The sequence below is a fragment of the Cladophialophora psammophila genome (genome assembly GCF_000585535.1).
Source record: "Cladophialophora psammophila CBS 110553 chromosome Unknown aczJe-supercont1.7, whole genome shotgun sequence".
Lineage (NCBI taxonomy): Eukaryota > Fungi > Ascomycota > Eurotiomycetes > Chaetothyriales > Herpotrichiellaceae > Cladophialophora > Cladophialophora psammophila.
Window position 1 is genome coordinate 1,374,325 of NW_006912928.1, and position 17,077 is coordinate 1,391,401.

A 17,077-nucleotide genomic window follows, 5' to 3' on the forward strand; every position below is an offset into this window, starting at 1 on the left:
TGGCCCAAGCCAGAGCCGCAGCTGCCACTACAATCTCATGGAAACAACATCCGTCCGACTCGCTTGGATGCAGCCACGGTCTGGAAATTGGATCCGGGAATACCACCATGTCCCAGCGCCTGAGGCCAATAACACCAGCAAGCCTGACGCCCGAAGAGCCTGGCGGGCCCTCGATCCCAACACGTGGCAGGAGCATCACCCGCAATGCCAGGAGCAACGCGACCGCAGCGTGCCTGGCATGCAAGGCCAAGAGGAGAAAGGCACGAGCCGTCCACTTCTCCTTTGCACAACCTCCATGGCTGACCATCTAGTAGTGCAGTGGCCCACCCGGACCCTGCAATGCTTGTATCGCCTCCAAAACTGAATGTGTGTTCAGAGAAGACCTCGACGGGAGACGGAAGGAGGCTATCAAGCGCAAGATGGTGGAGGGTACAGAGAATCATCGGGATCTCTTGACTGGGTTGCTCCGGTCCATTCGATCAAGTGATGAAAACGATGCCCAGCATCTCTTCCGGCTGATTCGAAATGATGCGCCCCTGTCCACCGTGAGCCGATCCGGCCTTTGTGTGGTCGCTGTCAAGTTCACAGACCTGAAAGGGCACCTTCCAAGAACATGATCTGGTGAGATCCCTTGCAGAGCAGATGACGCTGACCGTCTTCGGGGTTTAGATCAACGCTTTCATCGATGATAGTGTCAGAAAGCTGCGGGAAAACAGTCCGAAGACCGACGCCACCGTCGACGGGCTTCTCAAGCTGAGAGCCGAGGCCGCCAGTCTTGGAGAGCAGACATCGCTGGCCAGGACTCGAAGGAAGACCATGAGTGTCGAGCAGATGACGGACGAACCCCTGTTCCAACTCACGGCAAGACCCTGGACGACAGTCACGGACGATGACAGCCTCGTCTCACACCTGGTCTCCCTCTATTTCACCTGGTGGAACACATTCATGCATCCTCTCCACGAACCTTTTCTAATCGAAGCCATGGCAGCAGGTGATACCATGAGTCCGCTCTGCTCCTCTTTCCTGGTGAACGCCCTCCTGGCCCTCTCTTGCAGCTACTCCGACTTACCTGGGGCCTTCGCTGACCCTGACGATCCGGATACTTGGGGCGAGCATTTTTATGACGAAGCCAGGCGCCTGTGGGACCGCGAGGAAGGCCGCACTTCCATGACCAACTTGCAAGGCCTGTACCTCTTGATGCTGTACCAAAATATGCGCGGAAAAGATCAGCTTGGCTGGTCGACCATGTCGCAGGTGATTCACATGTACCAAGAACTGGGTCTCTGCAGCCAGATCAAACTTCCACGTGATTGCCCTGCCGAGTCGGTGGACAAAATGAAAACGGCCATGTTGAATGTCTCCTGGTCGGTCTTTACCTGCAACACGTGAGTATCTTTTGAGACGCCGATCTGTCGATCCGCATCCGGTTCCGCTGACTGGAAACAGGATATTTGCCATTTTCCTTCTCAAACCCCCTACGCTGCGACCACCTACAGTGGCGCGCCCTTTCACCGGAGAAGACCTTCTAAGGTCGGTGGAGTGGAAACCATATCCGCGCGCAGAGAGAACAGAGCCGCTGTATGGAGAAAGTCTTGTCAACGCCTATTGTGACTTGGCTGAGATAGCATACGAGGTAGCCTTAAGCGTGCCCTTTACAGAGCATGCCGACAGGAATGTACCCCTGCAGCTGATGGTGAGGTTACGTGACTGGCATGGCAATCTACCGGCCGCGTTGCAAGCCAGCCCTGAGGCGCCAGGACCACTGTTTGAGTTACAGTGAGCAAGGTCTTGCCCATCAGCTGTGTGTGGATGGCCGGCTAACCAGATCAGCGCCATTTACTATTCGTGCGCTCTTACCTTGAGTGAGGTTTCTGACCGCCAAACTTCTCCGGCCACTTCGCCTGCTCCAGCTGCTCTCGACATGCTGCCGACCGTCGGCATGACTGCTCGCAGCACCTCCCTCCTCTTGATCCATCAAATGTTGCCCCTGTATCGACAGTTCCGCCAAACATACGGCCTCATCCGTGTGATGGCAGGCAGCTGCCAGACGGCGGCAGTTGCTTATTTTATTCTGCTGAAAGCACTGCGCGACCCGTCAGGTCAGTCGGAGGAGAATGAGGAGGCCCTCATTGACCTGACGATGCACTTGATGATGGGTGCACGGCGCTGGTTGGTTTATGCCGGTATGCTCCGAATGTTGCGACCGACGGCGCAGTTGATGGGGGTTAAGCTCCCTCGGAGACTGAACGAGATACTGGACGAGTTCGACAAGACAGTGTGGACGGCGGGCGCACATAAACGAATCCGAAGCGTCTATCCGAACCTGGCTCTTGTCAAAAAAGACGCTGCGGACGGCGAGGACATCACGATGGGCGAGTTGCTGGCGAGGTGGGAAGCAGTTTTAATGGATGACCAGATGGAAAATCATGAAGATGACTAGCTATGTAGGTAGGGCGGCCACCCTCCACGAAGGACGCTGGAGGGTCTCAGTATCCCAAGTGGAAAGGGGGTGGCAATCCATCGAGCCGTGGCTTTCCAGCAAAGCTGCTACACCGGAAAAGGTTTCCAGAAGTGGCTCCTTCAGAACCACCGAGGGCCACAAGCTGGCTCTTTCTCGGACTGAGTTTCACGGTGATGGGATGGGAACCTGGGTCGGTCCTCTCCTGATGGTGATGCCATTCAACCAATGAGAATCGTCGGACCACCTAGTCTTGTCACGTGATTCATTTTCTTGCTCAGCTCTGGACCCCTCCCCCCAAAAGCCCCTTGCATCGCAAGCACTACAGTAGACTAGCACGATGCTCGTTCATTCCACCGCCCAGCGGTTCCAGTCGTCAATAACAGGGAAACCTTTGCTCGCTTGATGCCAAGGGCTTGTACCAGGTACCGAGTACATAGCTAGGTGGTATGAGCGAGAAGGGGACACCATGTCTATCAGCTATCACCCTCCACCCTGGCAGACAAATTTGTCCATGGTAGAGAGTACTCCATTCTGAGGAGGACCTGCTACATATCGAGAAAAGACTGGTCTGGACCGCTTGCCTAAACTGCAGCTTATGCCTTTGGGGCTAGCCGGGCTCACGGTTCGCGGGCCGGGCCAGCTGCGCGGGTCTCCTCCCCCCCCCGTGAGTTGGAACGAATCAAGGAGTCACGTCACGTCGAAGCAAGAAGTACGAGGTACATACATGTACATGTTTTTGTTGCGATGCCAGGGATGGGAGATCGCGATTTCTTGTGATACGTATCAGGCGACGGATCTGGATTATGTAGGACAAGGTAGGGATAGCGATGGGAGGGGAAGAAAAAGGGGGAGGCCATGGGAGAAATCTACCTCCGCCGGACTCGTGGGCGTGACGGCCCCTGGAGTTTCCACAGTTTCGATTTCCACCTTCGCAAACCTCCTTGCTGCCGAATCTTGCTCGGGACGGCGGACTCTTCATCTTCATGTTGAATGCCGCGTGTATCCGCTCCTGATATCTCTAGTACCGGACAGATCGAGAGAACAGACAAGGCAAGGCCGATCACTTCCGCTCAGGGATAGATCCAACGCATAATGCTGAGCCGGGGACACAATATGCTCGAGGTCATGGTTGTCCTCATCGCCGAGCACATGGCTCTGAACATGAACGAGTCCCCCGAACGCCGACCTGACCAGCGACGTGCTCGACCTTGTGGGCGACGCCTCCGGCAAGGCGCTGGACAAGTGCGGGACGTAGGGTCGAACGCTGTTGGCACCGGCACCGTGGGCACGAGCCTATTTCACGCACTTGACTGGCCCATTGGCGATAACTCGGCGACTTGAGACATCAAACGAAAAAGAACGCGGGCATCATGATATACTCCAATCTCCCTTTCAGCGCCTTGAAAGTCATAGCAACTAGGGAGGGCAGTGGAGGACCTCTCTTCATTTACACCAGTTGAGAGTGAATTCCTGTCTGTCCTTGCACGGGACCGGATTGGTTGAATAGATGGTCCTTTCGATCGGCGGCACATAACCAGACCCATCTTGCACATCCAAAGAGTAGCCTATTGACTATGGCGCCCAGTTTCTTGATGCTGAGAAGCAGGTGTTCCCCCCTCCCCCCCCCGTCGGAATCTGCCTTGCCATCAGGACCTTGGCCGCCGTCTACCAGACCGTCAAGCATTTTTCACCACTCCAATGTGCTTTGCGCCGACGCTAGGTCGATCCAATGATGCCTCTAGTGCCGCACATTCCTGCGTGATCCTCCGGGCAAACGCATTATGCTCACCGCGCTCTCGCATCTTCCGAGCAAAGAGATCCAAAAATTTCAAGACCTCGCTGTGCTCCTCCCCAACAATGTCCTAGAGAGATTCCTTCGTTGGGCTCACATGCTTATAAGCCTCCTCCCAGCGCCTTCCTTCCATATCTTTCAGTGCCAGATATTGATTCTCTCATCTTCCGTGTCGATGGCGTCCCTTGTCAGGCCAGGCCCCGTTATTTTTCAAGATAACAGCCCGTGCTTCTCGCCTTCTGGTCTCTTCCTGTATCCGAAGAACTTATTTCTGGGCCATTGCATGTTGTGAAGAGGGGAGACTTTCCAAAACTCATTAATCACATGGCTCAGGTGGATTGATACGGACTAACCGTCTTTACTCGGTCTTGCCTTTTTGACAGAACAGATGTCAAGCTCAAATGGGGAAACTTCATACCACAGCATGTTGTACGGGAGGCCGAGCCAACAGCAGAACAGGCCGAACCTCCAGCCTCAAACACAAAACTCAATACCTATATCATTCCACACATTCATCTCAACTAGAATGGAACCCTATCAACGATTTGGGAGGCTCCTTACTCGGAAGCTGGTCTCGACTGTTAGAAGTGGCATACTCTCTGTTTCTCAAAAGCATGAATACGCCGCCAAATTTTCCCCCGCAGCCAAACATATAGGGATAAAGCCATGTGGTCAAATGGGTAACAGTCCACCGGACATTGTGTGATGAAACGCGTCGCAAGCGGGCACCTGCAGCTCATTCTCACATTGTCTCTTTAGCAACTTCCTACCGCAGCACGAGAAATACAGGGGAGGCGCTACTACAGCAAGCTCAATTGAACAGTCTCCGGCCACCACAACCGAGGACAAATAATGTGATTATATCACAAATTGCCTATCACGCTGGAACAGGTGTTCACTTTCCAGACTTCATCGGAAACATGTATGCTAAAGAGCAGCATTTGGTCTCGCTTCAAAGTCCAGTGGTTCAAATATCTTCGAATTGGCTATACAAATGTCTGACCTACTGTATTGAGGTTAGTTACCCCTCTCCTTCATCCAAATGCCACTAACAAATTTAGGAACATCGTGATAGCACCTATAATGGCATATCAATCCTTTCTCAACGAATACATTCAAATTACAGACATCATCTACGTGTTCTTAGCCATTATATGCATGGTCGTTCCGGTATGGGCTCCATACATTACAGGTTTCTACCTTTCTGCACGAGGAGCGCCCTAGATTCACTCTGGCATCACAGCTCTTTGCACCGTCATGTCCTTGAGTTTAAGTGCATTCATGAAAGGTGGGCAGGGCTGAGCTGTTTGGGACTGGCGTAAGGTAAGTTTTTCTCCGCCGATATATCCTCCCAGTACCAGAACTTATGACATCTCTCTGACCAAGTGGTATAGCTATCTGGGTACTCTCTTGGTATTGCTGGGACTGAATCTGCGGAATTCCAGCTAAAGGAGCGACAGAGCGCGTGAGATGGCAACATTGTTTTACCAGAAGTAACGACAGTCGTCGATTTTGAGGCAGACGGAGCACATCTCCTCATTCACTTCCCGGTGATTCAAATCGCACAGCGTATTCTTAACCTTTAGAGTACACCCGCCCTTTCGCAGCTCTACATGACAAAGCCAGGTCGTTCCTCGAACATCAAACAGGCAACTCGGCCTCAAACAGTACGTCAATGCGACCTGCATCCAACTCGGCACTTCCAAACCTGGCCAGTATGCGCGTCGGTTGTCAAAAAGATCAGGCAAGCAGCGAATGATGATGATAATACAACAATAAATCCCATCGTTCTCAACCCGCGCAGGAGTCGCGACGTGGCGGTTGCTCAAGCAGAGACCGGGGTCTTGATATAAACTCCCCCTAGATCGCTCTGAGCACCCCAGGGTCTCGATATTTTGCCAAAGAAGTGGTGACTAATTACACAGCTGCTGCTGTTGCGTCTAGGCTGGGTTAGTAGGCTCGATAGGGCGGGGATGAATGTGCCACCCTCCCTTGCCTCTCCGTGTCTTTCGGGGGTTCTTTTTCTAAGGCAAACTTATGGACCCTCGCGTCCCCTTTTTCTTCAGCCTCGTCAATCCTGTGCAAGAGGCAACCCCCCCCCCCCCCCCCCCCCCCAAAAAATTTAAAAACTCCTTCGCGGCCTCGGAATCTCCCATTCTTTTGCTCAGTCGGATGTTCCAGGGATCACCCCCCGTTCACCTCCTGCATCCTTGTTGATTCATTTTCCGTTTCGCTTTCGCGGTGGAGCCAGGAGGTACACTGTGGAATGGCTGACGGACGGGAGCTATGGTCAATGGACTCCAAGACAGAGGAATTGTCTGGCAGCGTACTGAATCCTAGGGCTGATGCTCTGTGCTACACTTTGTGTCTTGGGTCCACGTCGATGTACATGCTGTTTCCCGGACCTGGATGGGGAGACTCCTGTTCACGGGTAAAGAGACGTAGACTCCATGAATTATCAGCAGAGGTCAATTTGATCATGACTTGAGCGATAAGAGATATCGTGACTGAGTTGAAACTACTAAGCCAGAGGTAAAGCACCCTTAAGAAATCTCCCCTCAACTGCTTGGTCCACGACCCGCATCACCCTGCTCTGCGACACACGTGACTAGGAAATCCTTCAAGAAAAGAGAGGCCTTGAATCATCCCTCCAGCGGCAACGACACCGGCAACTGCATCAGTGCGGAATGTCCGCCATCCACTTATTCTCCATCCACTTCACCTTGTCCCAGTCCAGCGTGTACCACTTCTCGGTGCTCCCGTCATCCCCTCGCGGCAGGCACTTGAAAATATACGATGGACCCGTCTCGGGCGCCTGGATAACCATCTGTCGCCGCTCCTTCGACTTCCCATCGGGCATTTCCAAGTTCGGGGCACCCATGACGGTCACGTCGGGCGTTCCATGTGTGTTTGTGTCATCCCAAATCCAGACTTTAGGAGGGAATTTGGGCAGCTCCTTCAAGCAGCTGGTGTGGAAGCAGGCGATGTTTTCCAACGAGGTGCGAGGGATAGACTGTGGGTCGACCGCGGGCTCGAAAATATCGCCGAGTGCCTGATACTGGTCGATCAGCGGCACCTGCGGAGACGTCTTGAGGGCAGGGTACTTTTTGAGCAGGTCGTCTTGGTAAGAGCTGTCGAAGACCGGAGTAAACATGCCGTAATTGTTGCCCTGGCGCTCGGTGTACCAGCGTCGTTTAGCGGACGTCGCCCCGAACAACGCAGGGCATGCACGGTCCGGGTCGAGGTCGAAGTTCGGATTGCCTCGCACAGCAATACAGTAGCTTTTGCCGTAGAAGGCATTCTCCAGGGCAGCAGGCTGGGCAAATTGGCCAACAGCATACCAACCCTTTGGGATGTCTGGGTAAGCGACGCTGATGTCGTGCTTGCCGCGAGAATCTCGGTCCGAGTAATATGGCTTGAGAGGGACCCGGATTGCAAGCACGTTGCAACCGTCTACTGGCTCAGTCATCGCCAGACGGGCCTTGATGGCTGTCTGCAGCGCGGACTTTTTGGTCGGATCGTCAACCAGCGTGTCAAGGGACTTGACCTTGTACTTGACAACCGAAGGGTTGGATGCCAGAGATTGTCTCCAATCGAACAAAGCTTCTCCATCTGGAGCAGTGCCGCCTATGGTTTTGGTCTTAAGTACATCCATAGTTTGCAGAATGGAGTTGACGACATGGTCTTCGCTATTTGGTTTTGCGCTGACGTTCCCTACCTTTTTTCCAGTATCGGGGTCGATGATAGGAGCCTAAAGTCAATTATTGTTTGTTAGTCATTCGCCAGACATGACATTTGCGTGTTAAGTTGCAAGTCTGGATAACTTAAACATGCTTGGAGACTTACTTTCAACTCGATCGCATCAACCAGATCATGCTTGGTGACGTTGTTCAACTCATCCAATGTGGATGAGTAGATTCGGAGACCTCCAAAACAAGCTTCCGTCATCTATGACCAGGAGTTATCCTCACAAACATCAACGAAATTGGGTGCAGACTGACACAAAACGGGGAGTGATGATTGACAAGGGACAGGACTCACGAAATGGGTACCGAACTGATCAACTATCTTTTCCGCAGTCCAGGTGGCCAAGGCTTTCTTGAAATCAGGAGATAGGTGTTCCTTGACCTCGTCCTTGTTCTTCAGACCGACCTTGTACACAATTTCTTGGTCGTATTGAGCCATGTACTTCTGGAAGGTTTCCTCCTTCGTGTGCTCGTCAAAGGTTCGCTTGAATTCGGCGCCGAAGCCGAAGAAGTCGAACCCAAGATCCATCGTGTCGGAAAGATCGTGAATGAAGTCGACCTTGGAGGTACCAGTCGCCGAAAAGTACTCGGATACGGTACCCCAGGTCAAGTTGAGGTAGCTTGGAACGGTGTACTGGGCTGTTTTGCTGTCGGATCCCGTGCAGGTAAATGTAGATATCTTGAGCGGGTTGGAGATGGATAAATCGAACACATTCGCTTTGAAACTCTCAAGAGACCCAAAAGCGCATGACGCGTCCAGCCCGCCAAAGCCGCTGAAAAGGTTCGGCGGGAGCACGCCCAGGGCAACTGGAGGCTGAGATGGTTCACTGTTGCCATTGCCATTGTCAGCATCAAGAATTGTGGCGGCCTTCTCTAGAAACCGAGTGTCATCCGTGGATAGAGGATGTGGAGGAGAGTCGTCCAGAAGCCGAGGGTCCAAGAGGGCGTCGTCCATTGTTGTGGTGCTGACGTCGACATTGCTTGTACGAGGTGCACCCATTGCGAGGACCACGGGCTTCTCAGGGTCAGGCTTCTCAGGGGGCGGCGTAGGCTTGACAGGTCCCCATGGTTTCACGTATTCCCACTGCCCGGCATCCGTTTTCTTGATGAAATGTACTGCAAATATTTCAAGACCGCGTCAGTGAGCGAAAATCAAATGACCCATACACAAGGAAAATGCAGAGAGAAGAGGAGGTGCGTGTATGGCTTAACCTCGACAAGAGAAGGTCTTCTCTCGCGGAAGAACTGCATCTCCTCGCCGCAGCAGCCACAGGAATCCGCGTATTAAATCCATCTCTTGGTAGAAATCCCTTGTCACATAGTTGGCTTGGAGCACTCACTTAAAAGTTGTTTTTTATCCGTGCCGAGTTGTTGGTGACCCATGTATATTCTCAATTGCTTAGCATTATCTGTAATGCACAAGTGGCAATGTAACCAAGGTTTCACAGCCTCAAGCCAGTCTGAGCTGACAAGATCATCACCGCCAGTTGGATTGGCCTTCGGATTTCTTGGGACATCGGTGAGCGATTCAAGGTATGCATAGGCCCTTGCTGCGGAGGTGTCGGCTTCGTCCAACCATTTCTTCATAACGACGAAGGAATCATCGTCGGAAATCTTATACCCAAGTTTCTCGGCGTAACGTGCTATCAGGTTGCCTCGGAATCTGTGCACGAGAGTGGTTAACGTGGGGATCTTCCCTTTGTATTCTACAATCTCGACTGTTTTGTCCATGGTGGTCGTGTTTCGCTCCTAGGTCGATTTGGTGAATCCAAGGTCCTGGCACGCTTCTATGAAACCCGCCAGAGGTGGAAATGGCTTGAATTTATAGGCAACAGCTCCTCAATCATCCTTTTTTTTTTTTTTTTTTTTGCGACTTTTGAGTTTTGTTGTTAAGTGGCCAGAAATTCGCTTGCAGAGAGAAGTGCTCCCTCTGACTGCAGTATCAAACGCCATATTCCGCGAATCCTAGCTGAAAAGAGGCGAAAGATTGATGGATATGCTCCGTTGTTTTCGAATGAACGGTGCTGATTTCCACTCAGGCCACAGCACAGATGGTCGACGAAGCATGCAGCCGGGAGACAGCCGGGAAAACTGAAGACGGTACTGACCTGTCGCTCAAATCAGCTGAGAGGTCGCCCTGGTCGATAGAGCCATTCACTACCCAATCTCGTATTGTTTAGTCTGAATGCGGTACCTACTCGCTTGGCATCGACCGTCGATACCCGCAATCATCAGGTTAGTCTCCTGGGCCCTCCAAGTTGCGCAAGCCACCTTGATCTATAATTGATATGTCGGGATTGTTGAACCTCTAGATGATGGCCTTCGCTTCTGATTGCATGAGTTTTGAAAGAGATGGCAGGCATGCCATGTTGTCCATTAAACGCATGGCGTATGGCCCATGCCTGTTTGAGCAGGGGAAGCGACTGTTGGGGACACTTCAACAATTACTTGATTCTGCGGCATCCAATCTGTCATTGGACATGTGATACACAGGCATCGGTCGGGAGGTCTGGAATCTGCCATCGTCTTTGGGCTGGCTGAAATTTCCAAGATATCGCTGGAGTTAACCGAGAGGGTGGGAGCCGAGATCGTGCTGTCAAACCACAGGTTCTCATGGTGCTGCATAGAAGTGCTGGCGGGTAAAGCCTAAGTTAGAACGCTCTGGCGAATCAATTTTCGAACGATCTGCATACTCATCCGATCTAACCCTTTCAGTGTGGCATCTTGACACCCAGTCTTCGTATATGCTGGACGTGAATGTCGATGGCGTGCTGAGAATCCGAGTGTGTACGTCAAATACTCGCTTCCTACACACAAATAGTTATCGCAGTGTTAGCGTGTCACAATCTCCCTCGAGGGGAGCTGATGCGTCTCTTGATTCTGCGCAGGCTCGACAAAAGCTAAAGATCAACTTGTACGCGCATGAAGAAGAATTGGTGGGTAGACTCGAGGCGGTGTAGAAGGTGATCATTGCGTTACGCCACATAGAGCACGACCGCTCTGATGCTGGGCCAGCGGAGCAGCCGCTTCTCGTAATCCGCCAAAACGCCAGCGGTCTGCTCGAGCGGTCTCCTTCGTATGGGCAGAGAAACAGCGCCGATTCTTGATATCGCAGAAACTGCGCCCCACTGCTCAAGCTTGTCCTGTACCAACGCATTGTAGAATGCCAGAGGCTTCTGACAAGATTCCGTAAGTGTGCGAGTCGCAGGAACAAACAGGAACGAAGTAATAGAATCATCCATGTGGACTCGGCGACCTACCAAGCCACTAGTAAAAAGTCAAACGCCCTAGGCCTGGGTAGTGGCCTGTATTTCGGTAGGCAATGGGGCGTTCAAAGGCGGGGAATGGTGGTCCCCCGGTGGCTTGCCCCAACATAGCTGACATGACGTTCTCGGCTCGATTGAACTCTCCGGACCTCAAAAAGAAAAGAAAAGTCATTCGAAGTTGATTCGTCAATTTAACTTCTGTCGGGAGCATTTCCCAAGATGAGGTGGCGATTTGTCGTCTATTCCAAAGCGAGAGAAGACTAGACTCTTTGGGGCTGCTAGGAGACGTGTGGGGGTACTCCGTATTGTCGACTGAAGCCCGAGCTGACAATCGACCCTGGATCTTGGGCAACGGGGCTGGTGTTGCTCTCCTTTCTCCATCTACGGCTCCAGTTACTCACCGCAGTATATATAAACCACCTCCTTTGATTCCAGGGTGCATGACCGGATGTTGGAAACTCACTTCGTGTTTGGAACAATTTGCCTGGAGGCCGAAGATTGTATTCAAAGGGTCCAGAGTATAGGATTCCTTTCTCCTGTCAAAGGTTTGGAGCGAAGTGCATTAGGGATGTGCTGGAGTACATGCGTCGGAATACGTCCGCAACTTGTACCTCCCACCATTTCAATGGGTTCTCTTCAGGAGGTCGTCTTCTGTCAACGACCGCGTTCCAGTAGCTATGAGGACCACTAGCAGATCTGCGTTGTTTCAGCGGATTTTGGTGACTCGGTTGGCCGCAGTACAAAGGCGAATGGGTAACTGCTGGCCTATGTACCTAGCAAGCTAGGTCTGAACACCTCGTAGGTTACCGGTACCTTGCTGGTACTTGAGTAGGGGACAAGGCTACCAATAGGACCGGAACCGATTGTGTTTACTGAGTGCCAAGCATTCGGCACAACTTCGGGCCGACCAGCATTTATTTCTTTGTCTCTCCAACTTCATATTCCCTCCGAGCTCGGAGACAACGCTTTGCAGTCTGCTTCTCCCACAGACAGCACTCCCTGACGATGCCTGTCATATTACACCGGGTGCCCTCCACGCGAGTGAGATGCCCCCTGGATTTGGGCTCGTACTCTAGCGCACGAGCATGGTATCATCGTGGTTATGCCACCCTGCAGCACTCGCAGCTGCCCTCGCGGCGCCGAGCTGCGGTTCCCCCTTACCAGAAAATTCTGAAGACCTTTGAGGATGTCAGAGACATTTTAGGCCGGCAGAAACTCGCCCTCGCCGAGAAAATCCTGTATTCTCATCTTGATAACCCTTCCGAGTCTCTATTAACCGGTACCGACAATGGCAAGAATATTCGCGGCAACGCCAACCTCAAGCTCAAGCCTGACCGTGTCGCGATGCAGGATGCCTCTGCGCAGATGGCAATCCTCCAGTTTATGACATGCAACCTCCCCAGTACGGCTGTACCTGCGAGTATCCATTGCGACCATATGATTGTGGGAGAGAAGGGTGCAGACGTGGATCTGCCTAATTCCATTGCAGGCAACAAAGAGGTTTTTGATTTTTTGGAATCCGCTGCCAAGAGATACGGAATTGAATTCTGGCCTCCCGGGGCTGGCATCATACATCAATCGGTGTTGGAAAATTACGCTGCTCCTGGTCTGATGATGCTGGGGACGGACAGTCACACACCCAACGCTGGGGGACTGGGTGCTATAGCAATTGGCGTGGGCGGAGCTGATGCAGTCGACGCTCTTGTTGACGCTCCTTGGGAGCTCAAAGCTCCAAGGATTCTAGGGGTTCGTCTAGAAGGCAAGCTCAACGGCTGGACTTCGCCGAAAGACGTGATCCTCTATCTGGCAGGCAAGCTTACCGTGCGTGGTGGGACCGGATCCATCATTGAATATTATGGGCCTGGTGTCGACACCCTGAGTTGTACAGGCATGGCCACGATTTGCAATATGGGGGCGGAGGTGGGCGCTACGACGTCGATTTTCCCCTTCACCGAGAACCATATTCCTTATTTGCGCGCTACAGGGCGAGATGCCATCGTCGATGCGGTCAAGGGCATTGCGTATGGCTCCGAGAAACATAACTTCCTTCGTGCCGACCAAGGTACAGAGTACGACCAAGAGATCACAATCAATTTGTCTACACTCGAGCCGCACATCAATGGGCCTTTCACGCCAGATCTGTCTACGCCCTTGTCAAAGTTCAAGGACGCAGTAAAGACCAATAAGTGGCCAGATAGTTTTTCGGCCGGCTTGATTGGCAGTTGCACGAACAGCTCGTACGAAGACATGACACGTGCTCAGGACTTGGTCAAACAGGCACAGGCCGCTGGCTTGAAGCCTAAATCCGATTTCTTCATCACGCCCGGAAGTGAACAGGTCCGCGCTACACTAGAGGAGAGCAAGACGCTTGAAACTTTTGCAGATGCTGGTGGCATTGTCTTGGCCAACGCTTGCGGACCGTGCATTGGACAATGGAAGAGGACCGATGGTGTCAAGAAAGGTGAAGACAACGCCATCATCTGCTCCTACAACCGCAATTTTCCGGGTCGGAATGATGGGAATCCTCGAACGATGAGTTTCCTTGCCTCACCGGAAATTGTCACGGCCATTTCATACTCCGGGTCGACTTCCTTCAATCCAATAACGGATGAGATCCCCTTGCCCTCGGGGGAGAAGTTCAAGTTCGAGCCTCCCAAAGGCGCACAACTGCCCGGGTCTGGCTTCGCTATGGGCAATCCTGCATTCTACCCTTCCGCTGCTGAACCAGATCAAAGTGTGGCAGTTGTTGTCGACCCGGAGTCCGATCGACTGGCTATCCTAGAGCCCTTCGAGCCATTTCCTGAAGGCGAGCTGAAGGGCCTGAAAGTTCTGTACAAGGTCAAGGGTCAGTGTACCACAGATACCATTTCAGCCGCTGGGCCATGGCTCAAGTACAAGGGACACCTTCCTAACATTGCTGAAAACACTCTGATTGGTGCTGTGAACGCAGCGACTGGCGAGACCAACGTGGCATACGACAGTAACGGGTCCACGTCGTCCATTCCAGAACTTGCAAAGAAATGGAAGGCAAACGGGCAACGTTGGCTGGTCGTAGCTGAGGACAATTATGGCGAGGGATCCGCCAGAGAACATGCAGCCCTACAGCCACGGTATCTCGGAGGCCAGATAATTCTAGCGAAGAGCTTCGCACGTATCCACGAAACCAATCTCAAAAAACAGGGAGTGGTGCCGTTGACTTTTGCCAACAAAGATGACTATGGTCGAATCGATGCCTGCGATCTCGTCGACACGGAGGGATTGTGGGATGTTCTGAAGAACGGTGGGCAAGGCGAAATCAATCTGAGGGTCACGAAGAAGGACGGAGAAAGCCTCACAATCCCCGTCAACCATACCTTGAGCAAGGATCAGTGTGGTTTCATTCTCGCCGGCTCCGCATTGAACCTGCTTGCGAAGCGGCAAAAACTTGATTGAATGCAACGATGGGTTTTGTTTTGCGGGAAAAAGAACATTCTCTTGGCGCCGGGCGAAGCCTTCGGTTTTGGAGAGCCGGTCTTGGCGCTATCGGCTACTGGGATTGGCCACAGACAGCACAACATGAGGAAATTGAGGCTCTTCGTCTTCATCCAATACGGTTACAGGCGATATGCCTGTGCCAGTGGTCCTCGGAAGTTGAGATCGTCGATTCTGTATTCCGATGCTGATAACGATGCATTCTGAAACAGCTGAATTGTTTGTTTTGGCCCTCGAACGCCCAAAGCTTAGTTTGGATATGGACGCGGCTGTAACATCCCAAGAAGGCTGAGGTTCTCATATAAGAATAGGCCACCTTGGTCGTGAGAGTGGCAGCAAAATTTTAACAAACAACAATCCGGCAATCATGCTGTCATCCCTTGTCGTTGCAACAATCTTCCTCTTGACCCGGTTGACGAATGCCTGGGGCACACTCGGACACGAGACTATTGCGTGGATTGCTCAATCATATGTCTCATCTACCACAAAAGCATCAGTCCAATCAATCTTGAGCTCCACGGCATCGGACTATATGGCCAATGTCTCTACTTGGGCTGATTCATACCGGTATACCAGTGGGGGTGGTTGGTCTGCGCCACTTCATTACATCGATGCGAAGGACAACCCTCCAGAATCCTGCTCAGTGGACTACAATCGTGATTGCGGTGAAGCCGGATGCTCCGTCTCGGCCATTGTGAACTATACATCGATCCTGTTGGACGAGAAGTCCAAGTCTTCGACCAAACTTGACGCCATGCGGTTCGTCATTCATTTCGTCGGAGACCTTCATCAACCTCTCCATGACGAAGCGCTTGATGTCGGAGGAAACACCATCAGCGTCACCTACGACGGCGAAAAGACCAACTTGCACCATATTTGGGACACGGAGATTGTGGAGCAATTAGCAGACGGCCAGGACGCCGAGGGATTCGCAAAAAACCTTACCACAGCGATCCAGGCGGGCGACTATGGATGGGATGCCGGCAGTTGGCTGGATGGCGTCAGTTTGAACGAGACTCAAACCACGGCCATGGCCTGGGCCAGCGAGGCGAATGCTTTCGTGTGCGCCGACGTCCTCGCCGCGGGCGTTGACGCGGTCGAGGAAGGCGATCTGAGTGGCACCTATTACAAGGCGCATTACGACGTTGCGCGGATCCAGATTGCCAGGGCTGGCTATCGATTAGGGGCCTGGTTGAACTTGATCTACACAGGTCAGACAAGTGGTTAATGGGATTTGACTCGAGATCGGATGCAGTTGAAGAGATTTGACATAGTGAAGCCAATCTGCCATGCCAGTTTTGAAACAAAAGGGTAGGTGTAGAATCTTGTTAGGGCAAGATACCTAGAAAGACATTGAAGCAACGGCACAAGTTGGGTTGAGACGAGTACAAGCACATATTTCCAATCATGGCGTTGCAGCGTCACCGGAAAGCATTCTTTTCCTGTGAAATTTGTCTCGACTGCTCAATACCTGGTAACACCAGCAACTTGATTAAGCAAGGCCATGCATGTTAATAGGCGCACCGTTGGCTTCTAGACTTATCACAGGGGCTCAGCATGCAGTTTAAAGTATTCGTGTTGGAGGGCCTCCAATGGCGATTCATTGCGTGATCTACAAGTATGCTGAGCATCGCGCCTTGCTGGTCTCTCTGACAAAGCTACAAGAAATATAAGTCATAATGTTGCAAAGCTTTTCGCAATCGACCATAGGATGTGGAAAACAGGGCTTCCCGTTCGCTCAGCCGTACTTAAGCCACATGCCGGTCAGTTAGTACTAAGGTGGGTGACCACTTGGGAATCCTGACTGTTGATTGTTTTTGCCTCTTTGCTCTCTGTTCGGTACTCGGTACATTTCGGGAAATGTTTTTGGTTCTCCTCTCTGCGAACAGCTGAGGAGAAGTATGTTGCGCACATTTTTATTTTGTCCTGATGTGGCCGCATCTGCGACCAGGGACGCTGGCGCAGTGCCAAAGGGCACTGACAAGGGTAGCCGGCTTGAGACTCGGCGATCTTTGCTGATTTAGACAAGAATTCAGACAGCCAAATCCCTTGAACAATATGATACCCCACTGACTTGTGGAAGTTCCGGAAAGATGATATGCTGATCGTGCATGAGGTATAGGCCGCCGTGTAACAACAGGCTACGCCCAGTAGTCAGCACTGCTCTGGTGGCTCCATCGCGGCCCACAGCCTGGTACCTAGGCAGGATCGACCCCCAGAGAACGGAAAACTGACAAAAGCGACTATCCAATATACTCGAAGGTGCACTCGCAACGATATGATACAAGGGTGGCAAGCATCCAGCGCCGTTGAGCCATGATCGTCAGGCAGCCTTCTTTCT

At 52.2% G+C, this 17,077-nt stretch overlaps 4 protein-coding genes across 4 annotated transcripts; 3 read left to right on the top strand and 1 right to left on the bottom strand.

Moving 5' to 3' along the window:
- Positions 1-419: 419 nt before the first annotated feature.
- On the top strand, positions 420-2,440 carry A1O5_05525 (uncharacterized protein; the record flags this gene model as incomplete). Its single annotated transcript, XM_007746126.1, has 4 exons — positions 420-545; positions 670-1,385; positions 1,447-1,776; positions 1,831-2,440. 4 exons carry the CDS (start codon positions 420-422, stop codon positions 2,438-2,440), a joined length of 1,782 nt encoding a protein of 593 aa, XP_007744316.1.
- Positions 2,441-6,930: 4,490 nt separating this feature from the next.
- A1O5_05526 (uncharacterized protein) lies at positions 6,931-9,730 on the bottom strand (the record flags this gene model as incomplete). The annotated part of the gene is made up of 4 exons (XM_007746127.1): positions 6,931-8,004; positions 8,100-8,201; positions 8,295-9,115; positions 9,340-9,730. 4 exons carry the CDS (start codon positions 9,728-9,730, stop codon positions 6,931-6,933), a joined length of 2,388 nt encoding a protein of 795 aa, XP_007744317.1.
- Positions 9,731-12,270: 2,540 nt separating this feature from the next.
- A1O5_05527 (aconitate hydratase, mitochondrial) lies at positions 12,271-14,697 on the top strand (the record flags this gene model as incomplete). The annotated part of the gene is made up of 1 exon (XM_007746128.1): positions 12,271-14,697. One exon carries the CDS (start codon positions 12,271-12,273, stop codon positions 14,695-14,697), a length of 2,427 nt encoding a protein of 808 aa, XP_007744318.1.
- A 406-nt stretch (positions 14,698-15,103) lies between these two features.
- A1O5_05528 (uncharacterized protein) lies at positions 15,104-15,964 on the top strand (the record flags this gene model as incomplete). Its single annotated transcript, XM_007746129.1, has 1 exon — positions 15,104-15,964. One exon carries the CDS (start codon positions 15,104-15,106, stop codon positions 15,962-15,964), a length of 861 nt encoding a protein of 286 aa, XP_007744319.1.
- Positions 15,965-17,077: the final 1,113 nt, after the last annotated feature.